This window comes from Episyrphus balteatus, chromosome 4 (assembly GCF_945859705.1).
Source record: "Episyrphus balteatus chromosome 4, idEpiBalt1.1, whole genome shotgun sequence".
Lineage (NCBI taxonomy): Eukaryota > Metazoa > Arthropoda > Insecta > Diptera > Syrphidae > Episyrphus > Episyrphus balteatus.
In genome coordinates, this window is record NC_079137.1 from 32,874,830 (window position 1) to 32,898,669 (window position 23,840).

The 23,840-nt window shown below is 32.1% G+C and overlaps 4 protein-coding genes across 6 annotated transcripts in view; 1 reads left to right on the forward strand and 3 right to left on the reverse strand.

The window, feature by feature from the left end:
- LOC129920025 (KH domain-containing, RNA-binding, signal transduction-associated protein 3-like) overlaps positions 1-982 on the reverse strand; it is a 21,928-nt gene extending 20,946 nt beyond the window's left edge. The window contains exon 1 of the mRNA XM_056001180.1: positions 874-982. The gene's annotated coding sequence lies outside the window, so the exon portion shown is untranslated. The remainder of the gene's footprint in view (positions 1-873) is intronic.
- LOC129920024 (KH domain-containing, RNA-binding, signal transduction-associated protein 2) overlaps positions 1-7,289 on the reverse strand; it is a 10,894-nt gene extending 3,605 nt beyond the window's left edge. Inside the window, exons 1-6 of one of the 3 annotated variants that reach the window (XR_008773167.1) lie at positions 6,946-7,288; positions 6,740-6,861; positions 6,279-6,658; positions 3,927-4,037; positions 3,171-3,328; positions 874-1,527 (exon numbers count right to left, since the gene is read on the reverse strand). Coding sequence is in view for 2 of the 3 variants with exons in the window: in XM_056001176.1 (XP_055857151.1) it covers positions 2,672-2,790; positions 3,171-3,328; positions 3,927-4,037; positions 6,279-6,658; positions 6,740-6,861; positions 6,946-7,153 (1,098 nt within the window). In the remaining variant the exon portion in view is untranslated. Of the gene's footprint in view, positions 1-873; positions 1,528-2,463; positions 2,791-2,903; positions 3,085-3,170; positions 3,329-3,926; positions 4,038-6,278; positions 6,659-6,739; positions 6,862-6,945 lie in introns of those variants that run through there. The other 2 variants (XM_056001176.1, XM_056001177.1) reach the window with 2 other exon arrangements.
- A 1,104-nt stretch (positions 7,290-8,393) lies between these two features.
- Positions 8,394-17,478, forward strand: LOC129918093 (uncharacterized). The gene is made up of 9 exons (XM_055998444.1): positions 8,394-9,423; positions 13,059-13,363; positions 13,428-13,952; positions 14,018-14,111; positions 14,592-15,283; positions 15,351-15,483; positions 15,550-15,653; positions 16,708-16,838; positions 16,907-17,478. Exons 1-9 carry the CDS (start codon positions 8,526-8,528, stop codon positions 17,379-17,381), a joined length of 3,357 nt encoding a protein of 1,118 aa, XP_055854419.1. The 5' UTR covers positions 8,394-8,525; the 3' UTR covers positions 17,382-17,478.
- On the reverse strand, positions 17,369-23,793 carry LOC129918094 (nischarin). The gene is made up of 6 exons (XM_055998445.1): positions 23,215-23,793; positions 22,924-23,157; positions 22,721-22,846; positions 18,303-18,459; positions 17,702-18,241; positions 17,369-17,637 (listed from the first exon to the last, which is right to left on the reverse strand). The coding sequence occupies exons 1-6, from the start codon at positions 23,419-23,421 to the stop codon at positions 17,498-17,500; spliced, it is 1,404 nt and encodes a 467-aa protein (XP_055854420.1). The 5' UTR covers positions 23,422-23,793; the 3' UTR covers positions 17,369-17,497.
- Positions 23,794-23,840: the final 47 nt, after the last annotated feature.

Genomic DNA, 23,840 nt, shown 5'->3' on the forward strand with positions numbered 1-23,840 from the left:
CACGAAACCCACAGCAGAGTAAAACACTAAAAGCCGTTTCTTGAAACGCGGTTTATGTGAATTTTACATTTTGAGATCGAGAATCTCTCTTAAAAATTTATTTCCAGGGAACAAAAAATCTTAAGAAATTAAAGTTAAATTCCAATGCCAAATTAACTGCCGATACCCAAACAGCCCTATCGTGAGTTTCACGTGGAATGTTTTCCACCCGGAATATTTTTGTTCGCCCGGAATTTCAAAAACTATCATGAGGGAACTACCGAAGGGAATTTACATGTTCCGCTAAACTAGTTTCTTGTTCGGCACCAAAATTTAAGTGACATAAGAGTTGTCGAACACCTCGCAAATTACCTGAAAAAAAATTTAAAACAAACAAAGATGTCCGAACGTGAACAATTTTTCGCCCGGATCTCACAATAGGGGAAAAGTGAAATTGAATTTTTCCAGGTGGAGTCTTGTTCACGCGAAACTCACGATATGGCTGAATAAATTCTGGGGGAAACGTTTCATGAGCATTTTCCTTCCATGTTTGAATGAAGAGAAACATTGCCAGGAAAAGTCTTATTCACGTCTCGTTTTAGCAAAGACCCTAAGGCCCAATTTATTCACACTCCATTAAATTTAAAGTCTCCATTAAAAACGGGAAATTTTAAAATTTGTATGTGATTTGACAGATTTTTTATTTTTAATGGGGCCTTTAAATATAATGGAGAGTGAATAAATTGGACCTAAGTGATAATAACGAAGAAAAAAATAACAAAAATAATAAAAAATATATATTAAAAATTGACCTCAAACATTTTGTAGTTCTATGTTTAATTACTAAACAAAAATAGTAAATTGTATGTCATGTCTTCCAGCCTTCTTTCTTACCTTCGGCAATCCAAATGGATCCATCATCTTCGAAAAAAATCCTTGCAATTAATGCGGGTGTCAAGTCTGTATTCCATTTCAGCTTCCCTCGTATCAAGTAATGTTTTAAATACTTCCAAACATTAGATACACGATAGAGTATCACAAAATGAATGTATCCTGTTTTTTTGTTGTTCATTAATACAAAAAAAAATTAAGCAGCAACTATATAAAAAAATTAAATAAAATTTGTGCAATTGAAGGGATTGCCTTCAGCAATGGAATTTAATGAAATTATTCAAATAAAGTAATTTGTCGGTTGTGGATCCCGGGAACTAATACGCAACCTAGTTAAATATCATTTAAAGTATGTAGTTAATTTGCAATCCAAAGAAGCAAAATTATTTTGCATTGCATTTTGACAACAACAAAAAAGCGTGAAATCAATATTGTTTTCAGCAAAACGACAAATAGATTTATTTCAAAGTATCTGTTAGCTTCTTTTCATTTAGATTTGATGATTTTGTTTTACTCCAACAACTGGGTCTGGTTGGTGTTTTATCATTGAATTTAAATTTCAAATCGTGTTTGTTTATTTGTTTTAATGATTTTTTAAAAATTGATTTACCGCCAGATATCCATTATTTATAGTTTGTTCCTTTTTTTAACTGAAAACTTAATTAATTATTATTAATTAATTATTATTTCAATCACTTATTTAAATATTTTTAATTAAAAACAAAATAATTCAAAAATAAATGTTGAAAGAGGATATTTGTTGTGTAATTATCAGAAATAAATAGTCACTTTTTTTTGTTCCAGTTAAGATTATAATTTTTATTTTAATACAGGTAATTTAATCCTTTATATTGTTGATTATATGTTTTTCTAAATATAAATCTTATTAATTTATTTCACATTACAAATAATATTAGATAGTTGATTTTATTTAGATTTGTTTTATACTCACGGTAGACATTTTTTGTTTGTTTTTGTTATTAGGGAAATTGTAATGTAAATTAAAAGTTTTGATTATATTTAATTGCTTTTATAAAAGCCGAACGATAACCTAAATAATGATGACTTAATAAATTCTGAAATTGTTGTCCGTTTTATTTTTATACTTACACATAATATTTTTTTTCATTCTAGCATAATAATAATAACTGTTTAGTGTGAGAGTGTAGTGTATGTGTGTGTTTGAAAACAAAATATTTTACAATGAATATTATATTTTTCTCCCCGAATTTAACTCCTTCTTCTAGTCCTTTAAATACAGGTAAATATTTATATTTATTTTAATTTCGATTAATTTTAATGTGCATTGAATTAATGAAGATCCCTTAGCTACAAAATTATTTATACGAAATAATTTCTATTTATGATTTGAATTGATGTTACTTTTAATTATAACTCAATTAATTAATTATAATTCATAAATTGTTTGAATGAATTTTTAAATTAGTTGGGATTTGTTTTCTGTTTCATTTGTATCCTGTTTTATTTATTTTTATGTTGAATCAATTTAAATAAATTAATAAAACCATTGTCGAATTAATATTTTTACCAGTAAGGATTTTTTTTGTTAAAGTAAAGAAAAAAGAGCAGATATATAATTTTTGTTTGATTTACATATGAATATGATTTGACTTTTTATTTTTATTTTTGTATTTGTTTTGTTTTTATTTTTTTGTTTGTTTTATTTTGTAATCAAAATTTGTTTGAATGCATTTTTTTTAAATATTTTTTTTTGTGTCACAAATGTATTTATTTATTATTATTTAACTTTTTTGTTTTGTTTCTCTTTAGAATTTAATTGTTAGCGAACACGAGGGTATGGCGCTGCTCTGTAACGGACATTTTCACGGGAACGTGATCCAGATTCATAGTGATTCGAACTAGTTGGTCGATATGCTGATGAGCGACCATTGCTTGTTTCTATAAATTTTTAGAGTGAATTTTATTAGGTTATTTGTTGAGTTTTTGGTTTATTTTTTGTATTTTTTTTTTTTGTAATTTGGTTTTGGAAGTTGGTATTGAAATTATAAATTAAAGGTATAGATTTGTTCTTTTTTTTTTTGTTGATTTAGATTTTTGTTATTGTTCGATAAATGACGATAAATAATTTGATGTACATATTTTAAAATTTAAAAATTAACCGAAGGGACGATGAATTTTTGTGTTATAGTACTAAGACTTAAGAAAGAAGAGATATTTTTTTAATCATGCAATCTTTTCACACATACGCACGCATACAATAAAAGAATTAATAAATAAAACAAAATACGTCATAAACTAAAAAATAAAAAAAAACTTACTTGGATACCCACTATGAGAGTAAGATGATGGATGTTCACGTCTGTATTCTCCTCTTTCATAGGAAGAACCTTCATAGTGTCCATGCGAAGAGGAATGCTTTGGCGGTGGAGAATACCTACCATAATCATCATGATCATAAGGGTCGTGTTCGCGTGGCCTAAAATAAAATGAAAATGATGTTTTTTTTTTTTTAATTAATTTTCCCAAATGACCTTTTGTGTAAAATAAAACTAAAAAGCCTAGTTATCGTTAACTGGATGCATTGGCATTATAGACGAGAAAAGTACTAAAAGAAGTGAGTTATTGCTAAAAAAAATGTCTTGCCAGCTGATTACGTTCCAAACGAAATTGAAAAAATCGTTCGTTGCGTGTATTTTAATCTAAAAAACTGACATACGTTTTTCTGATAGGTATAAATGACCATCAGGAAAAAAATATTCAATTTCCTGATTCAATTTCCTGGTTGTTTTAACTGGACCTAATGCATAACATTTTGATTCCGTTTGCAATATTAATAAATGGCACTGAAAAAAAAACTTATGTCGTTTTCCTTGACTCCACTGAGAGTACTCGCGATAACTGGACCTTATGCATAACATTTTGATTCCGTTTGCAATATTAATAAATAACCCTGAAGCTTAAGTTGCACAAGATAAAATTTCCCCGCCAAACAACATTATTAGATGGGATTATAAGTAAAGGTCCTTAAAAAAGTAGGAAGTTTTGTCCTTACTAGTAAAATTGATCTTTCTTACCTTGATTTGCTGACAGAATAACCATCATCCATAGCGTAACGTGCTTTCTCCAAAATGCTATAAACTTTTGGCTTAGAAGGTTTATCGAATGATGGGGGTGGTGGAGGACTCCTAGAATTTTAATAAAATTTATTAATATTTTTAATGAAAACTATGGTTGAAAATCAAAATTTATTTTTTATTAAAAATATATTTCCGTATAAAGTTTCTTTTCCCATGATAATGTTTTAAAAGTCCAAAAGTATATTTTCAACATGCCAAAACCGTATACTTTGAAATGAATGCTATTAGGCATCATGTAAATCATCACCAAAACCTCCTGGTTCTGGTAGTACAGTAATTAAAATTGCCATGAATATTTAATTCGTAATGCAAGATAAGAACTGAAGTAGTTCCTAAAAATCTATTCATAAAAATATACCCTGAACATTTTTTTTTGAGGGGGAGGGAAAAGTCTGTCAACTGCATGAGATAAGCGTCAACTCCTTTAAAAAAAATTGAAATGTTATTTCAAAATACACTCATGTTTAAATTTAATGCACACTATTTTTATATTAGTGTTATGGTTCCATTCTCAGATGAGACAAGAGTGAGGTTAAATTCAAGGCATGTAGAGAAATGTGTATGTAGAATGTTTGTGGAGAGATTTGCTAAAGTTTGTCTGTCAATCCGTGACGTTCTAGAGGTTTGTCATACATTTTCCGGAACATTTTTTTCATGGAAAGTGTTTAGGTGTCCTTATCATAAAAGTTAATTTGTTGGGATGATTATGATGTCGGGAGCAGCCACCATCTTGGAAAAGAGGTTGATGTCATTTTTATCTGATAGCACCAGTTTTAATAATTTTACCCCAAAATGATCAAGGAAAGACTTGTTAACAATAAAATTATCTAAAAAATGATAGGCAAACAAATTTCGTGAGCTGACTAAATTCAATTTTATAGTTGGTCAAAGTCCGGGTTTTGTGAAATGATATTTTTTCATTTTTTCATTAACTGGACGACAAAATTCTTCGAACCATTAAAAATTTCAAGATTTCAATTCCAATATTTTTAAATATGGTTACTTTTATATTTGTCTTAAGCATATCTGAAATGATATTTATCATGTATTCTTTTATTGTGCCTTTTTTTAACTATTACAGTTCGTAACTAAGTGCAATTTAAAGAATGTGAAAAACAGAGTTTTTATTTTTCGTACGAAAAATTATTTCGGCCAGTATATAATTTACTAAGTTTATTTAATTTGGTTATTCCTTAAGAAATAATTGCTAATTAACTATAAGCATATCTGAAATGATATTTATGATGTATTCTTTTATTGTGCCTTTTTTTAACTATTACAGTTCGTAACTAAGTGCAATTTAAAGAATGTGAAAAACAGAGTTTTTATTTTTCGTACGAAAAATTATTTCGGCCAGTATATAATTTACTAAGTTTATTTAATTTGGTTATTCCTTAAGAAATAATTGCAGTTAGTTAGGAAAGCCTTAGTTTTTGCTATGCCCTTATCTTTTCACATATTCGCGTGTAATTATATGGAAATACATAATATGTAATAATAATCTAATTAACTATAAAATGATGCCTTAATTATATTGTAGAAGCAATGTAACAAAAAAGTTCACAGTGTCAAAGTGGCGTTTACTACAGAGGTAAAAACGTGAGCCTTTAATTTTGAGTAGGATTGTATTATTTAACGACCATGAAGTAAGGAGAAAGGTAGGCCTAAGAACTCCTGTCCCCGAAATGCAACAATACAAAACCAGAAGGCTTGTCACCGATTTCTAAGGTCCACGCGGCGAACTCCACAGACAGGCGAACCAATAGTTTGATTCAGTGTTTTAAATAAAGACATTGTTGAATTAAAACTTGTAATTTCAATATAAAGGTGTTTCAGCTTGAAGATAATATTTGAGAGATTACGAAAAGATATTCCAAAAAATTACAAACAAAATACAAAAAAACAAGAGAGATAGACACAGATAGAAATAAAGAAAAACATATAACATAGAACTACGTGGTACAGAGAAAGAGGCATCGTTGAAAATTGTTTCATGTTATCGCACAGGTAGCTTTAGTTAAGCTGGCGATTTAGAAAAAACTTTTGAGCCGGACTTTGGGCTCGAACCCAATATACCGGCTCTGCAGTCATATACCTATTCCCCTTTGCCATGCTCCAACTTGAAGCCTATTAGCATTCATTCCTAGGTTTGCTGATTTGTCCACCTTATTTGACTGTACTTTTATCATTTTCATTTGGTGAAAAACCTGAATACACATGGAAAGTTTATATATTCCACACGGAGCCCCGTTGTTGTTAACTATACGACTCAATAAGATTTTAATATACCTGCTTCCGCCATGATAAGGTGCTCCATACGACCTAGAAACAGGATGCTTATAAGCTTTATCTTTCCCAATATCCATAACTCGCATTTGTTCTTGACGAATCTCATCATTGCTATCGGGCACCAAGAATTTCCTAATCTCCGCCAGAGCATATGCCAATCGAGCATAAGCTTCTGATGGAGGTGCCACTGTCGATATTTCCACATGAAGATCCCTACTCAAATGATTGTATTTTGGATCACCCGATGAACGAAGTTCTTCCTCTTTGTCATGATCACGCATTGAATTTCTTCCCAAAATAATCATTTTGCATTGTGTGTGCTCTTGAAGTTGACGCAATGTATTTCCTTTCGGTCCCAAAATTTTACCAACAAAGTTGAACTGAAACGTGTAAATTTTAATGGACGTAATAAAATATGTGTGTATACTTGTGTGTGTGTGTGTGTGTGTGTATATACAAACCTTTGGATAATCCCGAATAGGAAAAATAACTTTTTGTGCTATACGAATAGGTTTTTCACTGTAGACATTGGCAAATGTTTCTGCTCTAGGAATTCTTGAGCTAACCAGCACCTTTTCGATTTCTATAAAGATAACCAACCACCAATTATTTCATTGAATGAAAGTACTTGTTTGGTTGTTTTATTTTTTTTTCCTATTTTTCTTACCAGTATCCAAAAGTTTTTTACAAATGGGATATTTTTTATCCACCGATTTCTTTTCTGATAAACAATCTTGTAAATATTCATTAGTTTTTTCATTTAGCGGTATCGCATCAGCTTGCTGGTGATGGCTGCTGCTGCCTTCTTCTTCACGATGTTTTCTTTTATATTCTGCATCATCATTGTATTCATTTCTATCGTATGATCTCGGCATTGTTTTGAAAAAGTTTCAAACACTTTAAATTTTAAATTAAATGAATTTAATTACAATTTATTAAAAATATATTAGCAAGATGAAAAATTTAATGCCGTGTATCTTGGACGAAAAATCAATTTTCAAGGCAAAATGGTGTTTTCAGAAAAGTGGAATGCAAATAAAAGTGTCAAAGTTATGTCGGCAATGTAGTTTGAACGTTAAGGTTGGAACAGATTAGTATAGTTCACACTGACAAGCATGGTGTCAAGCATAATTTGATAACATACAATGATTGATAGTGTAAACGGGAAAAAAAATTTCTCAACTTGTTGCTGGAAATCCAAAATGATTTTTTACCGATTTTTCAAGTGATGATTTTCTATATTTAAAGCGTGTCAATTTTCATTCCAGTGAATTCTGTCCTCTTTTTCAAAAACAAAGAAAAATCTGGGAATGATAAGGAATGATCGCAAATGTAAGCGGTAGCAATATGGGTACGGTTACGGTAACTGTTTTTGTACGAAAAAAATTCCAAAAACGAAAGTCAACGTTCAGATGTATTTGTTGCATACAACTGACCAGTACCGGTACCGCATATCTTTAATCGCTTGGCCATATCGAAGGCTACATGCGGTAGCGGTACGGGTAATTGTATGAACAAATTTCCACAGCTGAATTTTGATGTTCCAGTTTCGAATTTTTTTCATACAATTACCCGTATCGCCACACCAGAAGGGTATGCCGTAGCGGTACTGGTAAATGTATAAAAAATTTCCAAAATGGAACAAATATTCAGATGTGGATTTTTTTTTCATACATCATGTACCCGACCCGCTACTCGTACCGTTGCCACATAGCGTCTGGTGTGGTCGAGCTTTTAAGGCTTGACTACACCGGAAGGTATGCGGTAACGGTACTTGAAATTAAAAAATTCCACATCTGAACGCTGATGTGGTACGGGTACGTTGAAATGTTTGAAATAAATTTCACATATGAATGTTGACGTTTTAGTTTCAATTTTGTTTTCATACAATTACCTATACCGCTACCGCACACCTTTTCGGTGTGGTCCTGCCTTTATTTCGAACCCAAATACATTCAACATGTGTCATTCCATGTTCGTCGACATGTTTGTCAGTCTGAACACCAAATTCCATCTGGCATTACTGAAATCGATAACATTTTTCGATAAACACGCTGGCAGTTCCCTTCAAAAAAAAAGTACAAAAACAAAAAACAACGCATACCGCCATTTTTTATTTAAAAAAAAATTATCTCAACTGGACAAGTGCCGAAGTGAAAAATATAACTTTTAATTATTTCGTTTTATATAAATAAACTAAAGAATACTTCTCTCATTTTAAATGTTTGATTATTAAAATCTTCAAAAATGAAAAGTTCCAAAATCGATATTGGCCTCGAGCTAGATTGCTGGATTGAAGAACTATCTCCGGCACAATTGGCGGCCTATGAAAAAGTCGCCAATGAGCATAATGCAATTAAAAATTCCCTCAAAACTTTGATGGGAACAAACGAGGGTAAGGAATTATTCAATGGTGAAGTATTTTCTGCATATTCCTTCAAGGGAAAAGTTCTGCAAGAAATCAAAGAAGCAACTGTTCCCAAAAAGCCTCCACCCTCAACTCAAAAACTTGATAAGGCTGAGCGTAGAAAACGAGCCGCCACCAATTTGGTGTACATGGAATCATCTGATGATGATGAGGATAATATTCCGTTGGCCAAACGTGTTATAACACCACCTCCACCGTCATCGTCGAAACGCGGACGTCATAGCAAAGGAGCTCAACAATTGTCAACTCCACAATCGTCATCTAAATCAACTTCAAAATCATCTGCTGCTGCTGCACCTCAAAGAACTGCATCTCCGCAACTTTCGCCACTTCCTACTAAATCCAGCAAAATGGCTGGAAAGTCTACACCGAAAGGAACAGCAAAGAGTTCTGTTGATTTGGCTTCGCAAAATTTCCGCCCATCTGAAATCACATCAGTTGGTGGTTTGGTTATTGATTCTGAGGCAAAGGACAATAAAGCTAAGACATCGGAGAAAGAAGGCAAGTTGCAAGGAAAAACATTCCCTTCATTGGTTGTGTTGGCTAAGCCTTGGCTGAAGGTGAAAGATATGTCAGCGACTCGTAGTAAATTGGATTCTAAAGTTAAACTGGTGTTGATGCTAACGCCGAACAAATTCACTGAGTGGCTAATTCAGGAGGGTCTCCTCAAGTCTGAACAAAAGTGCACCAATCATAAGACTAACGAGTTGAAATTGGGTAAGTTTCCAGCACATAATTAACAATTATTTAAGATTCATAATTCAAGTTCGGTTTAAAGGTATTTTGAGGCTTACAGATAAGTTCTACATTACAATTTTCAGTCGAAATCAAATTTAGATATATCTTGTCTCAAATTCGCGTTCTTTAAACAAATGACAAGTTCCATTACGGCTGTCGTCAATAGGTTCTTTTAGGTAGTCTAATCTCCTAGGAATCTGGGAAACTTTTTTAAACCTAGCCAACTTCTGTTTCTCGTACGAAGTATAGGTGATGAACAAAAAAAGTTATGGCGTTTTTAATTCCCAATCTGGAATTGTTCTTCGATTCGGAATCCCAATTGAACAGTTTTTTTTATTCCGAAGAATCTGATGTTTGGTGTGAATGTATTGGTTGAGTTTGACTTGTGTCACATATATGAGTATAGGCGCCAAATATCATTTGTTTTTGTGCTGCAAACATTTTGTGCTACTGACATTTAAATCTATGAATGTGTGAGTGATTCTGCTTCTGATTCTGTTTTTAAAACCAGAAGAGAAATTCTCTTTTTTTCAGAATCAGAACTGTCAGTTTTGCCCAATTGAACGCTTTCAGATTGCTTTTTTTTGCTTCCAGATTGCCAATTAAAAACGCCATTAGTCTAATTTTAGGTTAAGATGTTGGCACCAGGGTTACCTTCGTAGATTTTGGAAAGAGGCCATAAAAGTGGATTTCAAGAAAAAAAGAGGCCTTAATCAAAAAGGATAAAAATTAAAATATAATTTAAGTCGGAGTTTCACAAGTCTTACGGCCATATTATTCACTAGCTTAAAAATGCATCTGGATGCAAAGAAATGTCAAATGTCAAAAAATTTTTTTTTTTTTTAATTTCCCTCTTGTTACTAAAATATTTCATAGGAAGGTCTCTCCAGCTTACTTGAAAAACTCTATCTCTAGTACATCAGCTCGGGCTGCTTTGTTCAATTTGAATATCACGATGAAATTTAAAATTATCATTTTTACTTCTTGCGGAATGTTTATCTTCGGCTGGTTTAAATAAACTCAGTTCAGGTTAAATAATCACTGGTCATCAAGTTTTTTGCCACAAGAACCAAAATATACTTTTCTATAGGTTATGTGCTGAACTTCGAAAGTCAGAAAATTTGTATTGGCCTCCGTTTTTCAAATATTACCGTTTTCGAGGAAATGTTTTTATGTGGGGTGTGAATATTGTGAATAAATTGTAACGATGATTATAAGAACGTATATTCTTCTTTCAGACACTGTTTAAATTTTCTCTTTTATTGCTCAAGTTATCTTAAGTTTCAGTTAATAAGCCAAAGAGAAACTAAACTTAATCTAAAGTTTAAGTCACTGGTCACAGAATTTTTGCCACAAGAACCAAAACACACTTTTCTAAAGGTTTTTGGGTTGTTGAACTCGAATCTGCAATCAGCAAAGTTCTATTAGCCTTTGTTCTTACCGTTATAAAATGAAAAAAAAAAGATTTTTTTAAACTGTAATACTTCAAAAACAAAGGCTTATAGACTGCCCTAGCGAGGTATTCCATCGGAGCGGAGATTTTCCGCAACGCAACGGAGGTTCAAATTGCATTCGAGGTATCTTTCATCGGAAAAAATACTAGACAAATACGACGACGCACCGCATCGCAATAATTTGACATGCGTCACTTTCAAGTTTTTAATAGAGATGTACAATATATACCGATATATCGATAAGTTGGTATATCTTCCGATATTTTTATATAAAAACACCTAAATACATTGAAATTGTCATATATATATTTAGAGAGTTTCAATTCATAGTTTCTCATAAGTAAGAATGTCAATGTACGGCAAATTACGCCCTTGTGTTATTAGAAAATGAATCGATATTGCGATATTTCTATTCAATTCTATTCAACAAAATATCGAATCGAAAAATATCGATAATTTTTTTTGAGAAGGCCATCTCTATAATTATCACAGATGACAGAAAAAAAAACAATTCAAAGAATAACAAACGAGTGGAAGTTATTTCATTAAAAAGTGTCCATGGCAAGTGTCGCGTTATTTTTGGAGGCCGAGTTCAAACAAATAAGGGCAAACAAACTGAAGAAAAAAGGAGGATTTTAAAAAGTGAAGGGAAATTTATTTGTGAAAATTTATTTGTAAGTGGTCCGTTCTTTTATTGAACAATGTTAACTATTGTTGTTATGTCAAAAAAATCGTTGTATTTGTTTTTGTTACATTTTGTTACAAAATGTTAACTTTGATTTAGGAACGACTAAATGTTACATTTTGTTGATCTGTCAAAAGAAAAATTTTTGAGATTAATTTTATGAATGAATAAACAAGAAAAAATTAATTTGGTACTGAAATAATTCTTTTTAATTGAATTCTAAGCAAATTGAAACAAAAATATGCATTCAATAATTTCAAATATGGAAACAAACAAGAAATTCTCTTCTCACATCATCCCCTCTCTTCCTCATTTAGTTGTGTTTGACAGATTAACATTGAAACTCAAGTCCAGAAGCTGAGTTGGAAAAAGTAACAAAATGTAACTATTTGACACTTCAACACTGGATTTAGGAACAATGTTGTGACGTCACGATGTTACACTTTGTAACTTTTTTCTCATTTAGGAACGATGAAAGTTAACTATTGTTAACAATAGTTAACATCGTCGAATAAAAGAACGCATCAAAGGCACTTCGCCCGCCAGTGCCCGCGATTTATTTTTTGTTTATCAATAGTTTTGTTTTATAGTGAACTAATGTATAGTCACAAACATTCTTTTTTCCATTCATAAACATCCCTTTGTGGTGGTTTAATTCAATACAGCCACAATTTTTGGTCATCTTTTTGTATACCTACTTATGTTTTTTTTTTCGTTTTGCCTAGACACAAAAATCGATAATAAATAACAAAATTTTACTAAAACACTTTGTTTTCTTTATTACTTACATACTAATTATTTATTCCGCAACAAAAACTTGTCGAAGGGTTTCGGAAAAAACATGATTTGTATCTGTCAAGAATACAACCATAAGAAGTACTTCATCGCAAGCAATGACATGCGTTGAAATTTGTTGGAGAAAATCTCCGATCAGCGGATCGGAAAAATACCTCGAAGCAAAAAGTCTCCGATTCGTAGAAAATCGGAAAAAATCCGCTAAGACGGAATACCTCGCTAGGGCCGAGAATTAGGGAAAATTAGATATTTTTGAGGAATTTCATAAGTAGTAGTGAAAAAAAATAAAATCTGTTTTTATAATTGACACCATTTTATATGATCTCTTACACAAAACTAAGTATGCCATTTGATTTCTTGATCTTTTACACAAAACTAAGTATGCCATTTGATTTCTTGTAAAAAAAGGAAGAGCCAATGTGGAGAAATAATAAATTTTCAAATAAAAACGAAATTTCAAAATTTCTATTTCAAGTTTGCTCTTATTTGTAAAAATCGTTAGAGCCGTTTTTGAAAAAAATAAACTTTTCTATTTCTGTTATATGGCAGGTACCGTTAGTTTTAGTCATAAAAAAAAATAAATTTATTCTCATGTTTTAATTTTTTCGAATTGAAATTAATTAATAATTTTTTCGAATTGAAATTAATTAATAATTTTTTTTTGTATTATTAATTCACAGGTGTTTATTCGGATGCAACAAAATTCCCCTACTCTGGTGGTTATGTTTGGATCAGTGAATGTTGTCCAACTCGATTTGTGTCTGTTTTTCATGGATCCCTATTTGAAGGGGCACCAAATCCTCCATCATGCATTCTTAAACTTATCTATCATTGGTCTTGTCAGACAAACATTCAAAATGTTGTCCAATGGGTCAAAGTCGATAACGTCTATATTAAAGGAGTTTATACATGGCTTCGTGCCGCATGCACTTTGGCAATCCATCAAAAGTGCAAACTCATGGGTGGACCAGAAAGATATGTAGAGGTAAGAGAATAAAATCAAATTTGGAAAGAATTTTATATAACATTTGAATATAAATTTGCAACAGGTCGGAGTAATCTCACTTGGAACCACCAGTCAAGATGGTCAACAGCGACAAGTTAAAGTCGAAGTTCTAGGTGTATTGGATTATGCAGATAAAACTATTCGCTTACGAGCTGTCGAACCAGTTTCGGATGCCGATCGAAATTATAAAAAACGATTCCAAACAATTTTGGAACCTTTATCACGATGGGTGAACAAAGATAGTATTATTGCTATTGATCTTACAGTTGACAAGATGACTCTTTATCAAATGGGATTCAAAAATATAGTCCAAGCTGCTGCTAATGATACTACTGCAAAGCATACAAACTCATCTGTAATGGATTATCTACGTCGCATAGTTCCAAGAATGTTCCAAAACACTCTTAGTTTATTGTCTCGTCAAATGATTCAACAATTTCTCGATGAACTCGTATGGAGAGAACAATTTGGGACATATGCTCTTCAAGCATTCAACAATATTACTTCGCATTTGGCTGAACAAACTCGTATGAATACAGGCGACACTTTGACTCAAAGATTGTATCAGGTTTGTTTTTAGTTTTATTATTCTACTTTAAAAATAAATATTTAAATGAATTCTATTTTTCACAGGTCGCAACGAATCCCTTTAAAGATTGGAGTGTAATTCAAATATCAACAGACAGCACCCCATCGACATCTACGACTCCAAAACGCTTAAAAAAACGTTAGTAGTTATTTGTTGTTCTTTTTTTATTAATTTTTTTTTTATTCTTTTTTAAATAAGTCCACCTTATCGTTTTACTATTTATTGAGTTAAAAATACCATTCCTATGGAAATTAAAGTGTGGCGTTATGTACTCTATGATCAAATTCATGAATTTCTTCTCTATGAAGTTTTAAGTTTCTAAGTTTGTTTTGTTTGTGTTCGTTTATTTTTTCGCTGAAATAAAATCAATTTATTGTTACAACAAACAAAAGCGTTCATTATTTCGATTTTCAATTGATTGGTTATGTTAGTGTGCATATTTTACTTCTATGACCTGAAAAACTTCGCTTTTGCCTTTGTTGAAACATGGAATTCGATTTTATGAGATAACAGCTGATAAACAGAAAAACACAACAAACCTTCAAGAGCAATTCCTATTTGGATATTTTTTTCGTTTGTTTTTGTTTTCCACAAAACTCATCCGATTTGAATTTTTAGCAATCAATGAAGCTGACTATGCTCCAACATCATCTGTTCTTAAAATAAAAACCGAAAAGAAAGATACACCCAAAAGAAAACTTGAAGAAGCCACCACCTCTAGCGCAACCGTAAAAGTCGAAAAGAAATCTAAGACTAGCAGTAGCACTGCCACACCAACTTCGTCTAAAAAAAATGACAAAGACATCAAAACAAAACAACAAGCATTACCCGAAATGAAAGGTCTCGAAGAATTGTACTACGGCGTCCAGGAGGGCACCGCTAAAAACTTTGAAGGTTTTACATCAATACAATCACTGGATTGTCCAATTTGTAGTGATTCATTTGATTCTAATGAGAAACTACAAACTCATTTGGTTGCGCATATATCAATCGATGGCAAGGATCATCAATTCCAATGTTTGTTTTGTCTAGAGAAACATCCCAGTGAGTTATCATTGTCTAAGCATAATCAAATTATGCATGCAATGGAAACCAAGGCAGGAACACAATTTTGTTGCTTGATTTGTCAACAGAGACATTCAAGTTTGCATTTCTTGACCGTGCACATGCAGAAAATTCACAATGTACTAGAATTGCCATATGTATGTGAGGCTTGTGAGTATAGATCATCCTCGCACAGGGATTTGGTGCGACATTTCTATGATGATCACAAACAGCAGAACTTTTTACAATGTCCATTGTGTTTGGCTGTAAGTTTTTATTTTGTGATTTTTTTTAAATTGATGCTATTTGATTTGTTTTCTTCTTCGAATGAAGATTTTCAGAATAGCTGTTAAAGGTGAACTGAAACCGAAAAATATTGAAGCATTTTATATGCATCTTAAAGCCCATTTACCTAGAGACGAATTAAAGAAATGTCCTAAGTGTGCACTTAGTTTCCATGAAAAAGGTTTGTTTTTACTTGCATGTACAATTTTTGTTTGTCTATTTAATTACTTTTTTTTTTTTTTTTAAGGATTTTTGAAGAGACATTTGGCTTACCATCATCAGAGTAACTTTAAGGTTGCCAATCAAATTCGAACTCTATTACCTAATTCAGCTCTAATTGAAATACCTAAGGTGAATATTAGTTTTAACAATATTTAGATATAAACTTTGTTGGAGAAAATAGGCCCGATATTGGTTTGGAGTTGAAACCGCCAGTATGTGCTAGGTTTTACATGTTCGACGAAGAGTACTGGCTACGCATACAACCAAGAATGAGGTCTATTAGTCTTGAGTCAGTATTGGATGCACGACGAGAGAGTTGTTTGCAAAAAAGGAAAACTGTCTTATGAATAAAGTGGAGTACGAAAAGCATCAAAGAATGAATTGAGAATAAAACCAAGAAAACAACCATCAGCAATTGAGAAGGAGATGTTTTCTCCTGCATAGTTAGTCGATAGGCTCCACTGTTATTATAAGATTTGGACAAATTTGTTCTTATTTTGAACACGAAACCATCGCGTTTTTTTTCAAAATGAAACAAATACAAACGTACACTTTTTACTACCCAATATTATAAACTTTTCTGTATAATGTATGGACCAATGAACAACTAAAACCAAACAACCCATGTAATAACTACAATCATAATATTTGATATTCATGCAGAGATAAATCTTTCCAACAACAGGCCGACTTTATTGAGTTTGACAAAAACCTTCAATTTTGTTAAGTTTTGCAAAACCTCGTAGTATTTTGATGAAAATATTGAAAAAAAAAAAACGATTTTGAAAGAACGATCTTTAATTTTGTTTATTCTTTTTTTGTTTCGTCACCTCGTGCGCCTGGTCATGTCAAAAATTTTGAAAAAAGTATCTCAATTAGGAAGTACAATTCGTTTCTATAAGACGACCGTTAAAGTACCCGCCCAGCCAACTTTAAAAAAGTTAAAATCTGAGCGATAATTCTGATAGTAAATTCGATAACTGAAAAGTATGAACAATATTTGATATGCATTTGGTGGCGTTGGACAAAGTTTTTAAAATTTTGTAGATCATTTACTATTTTGTATAAATATCGACCACATTTTTACAATCGCAAATGTTTGCATGCTTGCTTAATAATTTGTAAATGTTTTTTATTTTTAAATTAATTTAATAAAAACAAAACTTTGTTCTTCTCCTCCTAGACTCGTAGTCATCACAAAGAACCAACACCCTATGTTATGCAAACGAGATTCAAGGAATTATACATCTATTTGAAAGCGGGAAGCATCTGCTCTGAATGTGACACGGAAGTTCTCAATGAAGATCATTTCATGTAAGCTTTACATATTCAAAAACAAATTTTCAAAACAAAAATCTAAAAAAAAATTGATTTATTTATAGTGGTCAACTTAAGTGCACAAAATGTGCATACAAAACATGCTGCGAACGTGCAATGTTCCAACACTCGACTGTTTGTCAAAATTCGAGTAGCAATAATCTTCCAGGAGCTATGGAATTACCCTCGGAAGAAGAAATGCACTGTGTTTGTGGATTTTCTACGGCAATCGGCAATAAAATGGCCCGTCATTTGGCACTTTGTTGTCATAAATCGGCATATTTGAGTGTTGAAAATGCTCTAGAAAACACGGTTAAACGTCATATGCTTGATATGTTGGGTTTGGTACGTCGCGATGGAGAAAAAATGACCGACGATGCGGCAACTGATTCAGAGGTTGCAGTTGGGGCAGACGAAACTGCTCCAACTACTGAACAATTAGAAGATCCATCACCGGGTGATGACGAATCACAAGAAAATGTTGATGAACCAATAGAAGAAGAACATCTTCTCGAAACGGAACAGGATAAAGACGAATAAAAGGTTTTAATTTTTTTTTCTTTTTTTTTTAAATATATACATTTGATTGTATTATACATACATATAAATAAAAACACAGTTATTAAAGTAAAAACAATTATTGATGTAGTTCGACATTATTTTTTACCTATCTTAGATTGATGCAGTGCAGATAGCACCAGTGCTGTGTCCAATTCTTTGTGGGAGCCTTTTTCACTGTCCAGACAGATCTCGGAGGCACGTGCATGAAATCTTGCCAGGACACGAGGTCGATAATCTAATAAGAAAAATAAACAATTTTAAAACTTTGTATTCCTCATGACTGAACGTCATTCACTTACCAACACTTCCAGCTAATGGATTCCCAGTCAACCTGAGTGCCTCAAGCAATGGCAGACAGGCCACATTATCCACCTCTTCCAAATCATTTATATGATTACAACTTAAATCCAAATTCACCAATGAATACAATTTTCTCAATCCCAAAAGCTTTTTCAGTTTATTCTGGGCTAAATTCAGAGTAACCAAATTGCCAAGTTCCAAGTGCCAATCAATACATTCGGTAAATAAATTACAAGCCAAACTAAGTGTTTGCAAACGAGGTAATTCGTTGAGATTCTGGATGCATGTTAGACGATTCTGGTCTAGATTCAGGATTCTAAGATTGGGTACTGTTTTGATGCTTGTGTCGATAGTTGTGAGGAGATTGCCTGAGAAATTTAACTCTTCCACACTAGTCCAGGTGTCTTTGGAGGATTTACTTGTGTTTGATGTTGCACCGAGATCAATTTTATGAAGATTATCACACATTAAAACCTGATTGATTCGTGTTATCGTCGTATTGTGGAGTGAAATGTATTCTAAATTAGGTTTGAGAAAAGCTGAAAATTCAAATCGGCTTTTAGTTAAAAAAAATTTAAAGATTTAATACAGAAATGTTACCAATGTCGACGATATTCTCTGTGGAAAGGCTGTAGAATTTTATAGCCTTTAAATTACGAAAGGCATTTAGATTGAAGTATAGATTTTTCGGGATAATATTGCTTCGGCCAATGGGTACATCGATGGAATTGTAATCAGAGCCAAAAACACCAGTGTCCTAAAAATTAAATGTTCATATATTTAAACGAAATGGCATTCTTCGAAAAAGCAAGTCCCAGTGTGAGTAGGTAACAGTTTCCTAAGAACTTGTTAATACAAAAAATGTATCAAGGATTATTTTATTTCGTTAAATACTAACGGTACAGATTATACAGATTTAAGATTAACATTTAACATTGGATAAAAAATTAATTTTTAACGATATTGATTGAAAAACATATTCCTTATACTCTGTGATTTAACAATATCATTACAGGAATTAATAACATAGTTTTTATTAAATACATTAATTAACAGATTGAGAGGACTATAAGCGCCATAGTTTGATCTACTAAAGATGTTACAAAGTGACATTTGTCTTCTTACACTATAACGACTTACTGTAAAATTCAATCGGGAAAGGACCGATGGTGTTGAAATCGAACCATTAATTATTCCTATGATAAAACAGAACTGCAAATACTCTCTATGAGCAAAAAGAGATGGCAGATTTATAAGTTGTAATCTATGAGAGTAAGGTGGTATTACAATTCTATCTGACCAGGGAAGGAAACGTAGACAAAATCTCATAAACCTTCTTTGAACGGATTCTAATCTGTTGATATGAGTCGCGTAATAAGGTGCCCATACAACACACGCATATTCAAGAATTGATCTCACAAACGAAACATAGAGGGTTTTAAGCACATAAGGGTCATGAAATTCACGAGTAAAACGTTTAATAAAGCCAAGTGCCTTATTAGCCCTTTTTATTATATAATTAAAATGATCGATAAATGAAAGCTTTGAGTCTAATACTACTCCAAGATCGGTAAAGCTAGACAAAATACATAAATCAGAGGAATTAAAGTTATATTTATGGACAAACCAGTTATTCTTACGCGTAAAACACATTGACTTGCACTTCTCAACATTTAAAAAAAGACGATTATTATTGCACCATTCCCAAAATCTTTTCAAGTCATCTTGTAAAAGTTCACAGTCTAATATTGAGTTAATTTTTCGAAAAATTTTCACGTCATCAGCATAAATAAGAGACATAGAGTTTTTTAAGACAGACGGAAGATCATTAATAAATAAAACAAACAGTAAAGGACCAAGATGGCTACCTTGTGGTACACCAGAGTTGACAATAAAACATTTAGAACGTTCACCTTTAAAAATAACACTATTTAATCTATTTTTGAGATATGAATCCAATTATTATGCAATTATTGTTCTATTAATATTTTCTTAGACACGAGTAGAAGATTATTTTCAGTCTTCCAATTGAAGAAGAAAAACGATCATTCTTAAGAGGAGACTAAACGAAATTCCAGACGTTAGTAGATTTCTGCAAATATAGGGTATCTGTTCTATACTCAACAGACAGGCGTAAGAAAAGTGAAGACACCCAACTCAAGGTATGTATGTCAATCACCAATTATATCTCGTGGAACAATCACATACTTGGTACTTGAAAATCCTGCAATGTTTAGGTTTTCTCCGATGATTTTAAAGCCGTACGATAAGAATATGGAATGCTTTCTCCAGCTCTGTTTTTTTCTCTCATTGTGTAGTTAGAAGTTTAAAACCAATGTTCATGGCTGTATCCTCTGTCATCTTGGGGGCAATCCTAAATACAAATTTTACTGGAAATGTTTCCCATGTTTTAAACATGGGAACGAAAATGATCATGAAAAGTTTCCCTCGGAATTTATTGGCAACAAAATTTCCAGGGAAATTTAGCTGAAATTTCATACGATACGATTGCCCAAAAAATTCCGAGGGAAACAAAATTCCCCTGGAGATTCAGGATAGGGCCCATTATAAAAAAGACTTCTAGAGATTGGCAATAGTCTCAACTATAGTTGAATTTTTTAAGGGTAAAGGCCACCCTCTATCATATTGACTCTTTTTTTAGGGTCCAGGCTGGGACTGGGCAAACAATTGTAGAATCCTTTCAATTTTGCAAACCAAGCACCCCGTTCCGCTCAAGTACAAAAATGCACCCATTATTAGATGGTGTAATACTCTTCAAGATGCAAAAATTGTTATCCATTTACGGACTCCTAAAAAAAAGACATCATCGATATGCAAGGGACTTTTTTTTTACAGGAGATTTAGAACAACCTTGTTTGATAAGCAGTGTTTGAGATTCATGAAGCCAGATCTACGGCAGGTGGCACTGTCTGCTTGTTGAAGTATTTTCTCAGTTTTCTGTGCCGTGTGAAGAACTCTGTTATTATTTTCAGGCTCAGATTGATGAAAGTTTTGTATCTTTATTCCAGAGGAGTGTATTGTCTATTTTATACCTCTCTTTTTAGTTTTATAACCCTACCAGCTGGCTGGACAGGCCTTATATGAGGCAAAAGCCTGTTTCTTATACATAAATGGTAAAATTATTGTTTTCGTCCTCTTTGGGTGCTATTGCAGAGTCACCCAAAAAATCTTCTCGCACTTTCTGTATGCGGTTATTACAATGTAATATGCAAAACCAAGACAGTGAATAACAAGGGATGTTACATAGATGTTTCAGCAATTCATCTACAAAACAACTCCATAGCACTCCTGTAGTTGCCTCTGCCGTTCTTGTGATCAGCATTTTCTAAATCCATTTGATCCAATCCAGCCGAAGTCTTAGAAATTTTTCTGAGCCATTATGTATAACGCACTATCGTAAAGGTATTCTCCTTTAAATAATATGTTTAATTTATATAACGAAAACCACAACTTAACTACTCAAAATCTTATTGTAACAAATGCTGGCTTTAAAATGATTTTTTATAGACTACATACCAATAATTCATAAATTATGTACGCTAGAATATTAGCTTGATTAAATAAAAAAAAAAATATGGTGATGAGAACGCACTTTCCAACAAAATCTTTAGAAACCCATTCATAAGAGGTGCTCTAAAAGGTTCCCTTAATATCGGGGAATGGTGCAGGCCCCCGATTATCGTTTGTTAAAGCGCGTATGTGTCAAATTGCGATTGTGTTAAACGATTATCGTTAAAAAAAACGATAGCTAACGTTTTGACTTCCGTTTTGAGTTTGCTTTTCGAATAAATTTGTTTTCTCATTTAAAATTTTATCAAGTTTTTTTGTTTTGATGTTTACCAATGGGTGAAGTAAAGTCGCGTTTAAAAAAAAATAGAATTTTTCTATTTTATTCGATAAGTTTTTCTTCAGCTCGTTTTCGTATCTCATAAATCGCTCTATTTCGTGACTTTCATTTCTCTGGGTTTCGGTTTTTTCTGTCGTTTCTTTCGTAATATCAGTAAGGGCCTTGTTTCTTTAGCATCTAATGCTTTTTGTAGGGTGTTAGTTCATTTGTACAGAGCGGTTTCAGTTAATAGGGATAGCTTTTATACTAGTGTGGGAAGAACGCCATTTTTTTAAACGTTTGTCCTGTATCTAAGCTAGAGCCGTTTGCTGAATCGAAACTTAAGCATTTATGTTCAACATAAATCCTTATGTGACAGTTTACATAGAGGAAAAAGTAGAGAATAAGAGTTAATGTTCAACATAAATTATTTAAGTTTCGATTTAGCAAATTTAATTAAATTAAGTAATTTGAAGATAATAATAATAGCCGTGTTTTATTGGTAACTCAGTACTTAGCTCAGTAAATTTTTGCACGGGAAACAACAACAAATGATTGCTAAGGATAAACAAAAGTTTTTTATTTGTTGGCTTACAGAGAAAATTTTTTTCTAAACTTATACATTTCTGACCATTAAAGAATAAGGATTTTTAATAAATAAATAAAAGTCATCAATTGTTGTTGTTTACAGCATATAATATTTTCTCAGTTAAATACTGAGTACCAATAAAACACGGCTAATATGATGCAAGTAGCCGGAGTCAGTATAAAGATTACTTCAACGTATTTAGGTATGAAATAACTAGGTCTTAGATTTTTGTTTCCAAAAGCTAATTAATGACGTCAAAGAATGGCCTACCAAGTTATTTTGTCGAATGAACGCCCCAGAAATGGGAAGCGCCAGAGAATCGACTGAATTGCCCAGATAAGAGTGACTCCGTGATCAGTATTCAAGCCTTACTCTAATTTATAATAAAGTCATTTAATAGCTACGTGACTATCTCTTAAATTTAATTTCTTAAAAGTCTAAAAAGATAACAGATGAGCACCTTAATGACTTCGGTAACATCATAGAGGTATCACGCACCGGTATCGTTCATGTGTTTGCAATTTCCGCAGAACTTTTTCTACCTATTTCAAACATTTAAAAAAAATGAAATTTTAAACTTACCTTTACTGGAGTACCCTTCAATATTTGCAATTGACTACAAAAATCAAGAACATGTGAAAAATCTAATTTATTAGTTTCATCATTATCAGGGCATGGCAAAAACAAACGTTCACTAATCGCAAAAAGCTATTAAGAAAAAATAAATAAAAATAATGTTCTCTCATTATTTTAATGACTTTGCAAATATCTCAACTTTATCTCACCTCAAGAGCAGAAAAACTATATTCCTTCGTCACACTCAACAAACTATCACCAGATTCACTAAAATACTTAGCCAAGTCTTGAAGCAAATAAATGATATCATATTTGTTGAAATCAAGAAACTCGGCAAGAACCCGTGGCATTGTGATGCGAAACAATGCCAAAAGATCTTGTAGGTATTTCTCGAGTTCTTGTCGTCGTTTTTCAACAAATTCAGGATTTTTATTACCAACAAGCTGTTTATAAAGACAAATTTTAGAAATTACTTGTACTTTTTTTATTGAAAAATATACCTTTTTTGGAGGAATAAGTTTCTTTGAGATGGAATTCTCTTCAACGAGTTTATCATTTAACTGGTCAAAATCTTTGTAGCGCCTCTCCAGTGTCCATTCGACATCGTGAATCTTAACGTGAATGTTGTAAAAAACAATGCTATTGGATTCATTAAACTTTGGAATGCTGATTTCAGTTTCTTGATTGTATTTAAAGTAGCAAGACATCTTTATTGTTTGTTGTTCTTTTTATTTTCAATTGTTATCTCATTTAATAGTTGATTAGGTATATTTTATTTGCATTTATTTATTTAAGATGTCTGGGTTATTTTTTTTTTGTAGGGCGGATTTCTTGAAACAAATTTTTAATTTTAAAAAGTTACGAGTTGGTAGCAGGTATTAATAATTGATGGTTTTTCTTAATGTTTTCTTATTTGCCTATCTTCAATTTAATATGTAATACTTTTGGGATAGTTACAAGGTTTTTCTATTACTAATTAAAAGCTAAAACACGTAATTGCACAAATTTAATTTTTCCGTAGAGTTTTTCATGATGCAAAAAATTTCCATCCGAAATCTTGTTTATCGCGCAGACAGTTGCTGTCAAAATGACAGATAAATGGTTGTTATTTTGAGAGTTGTGAAAA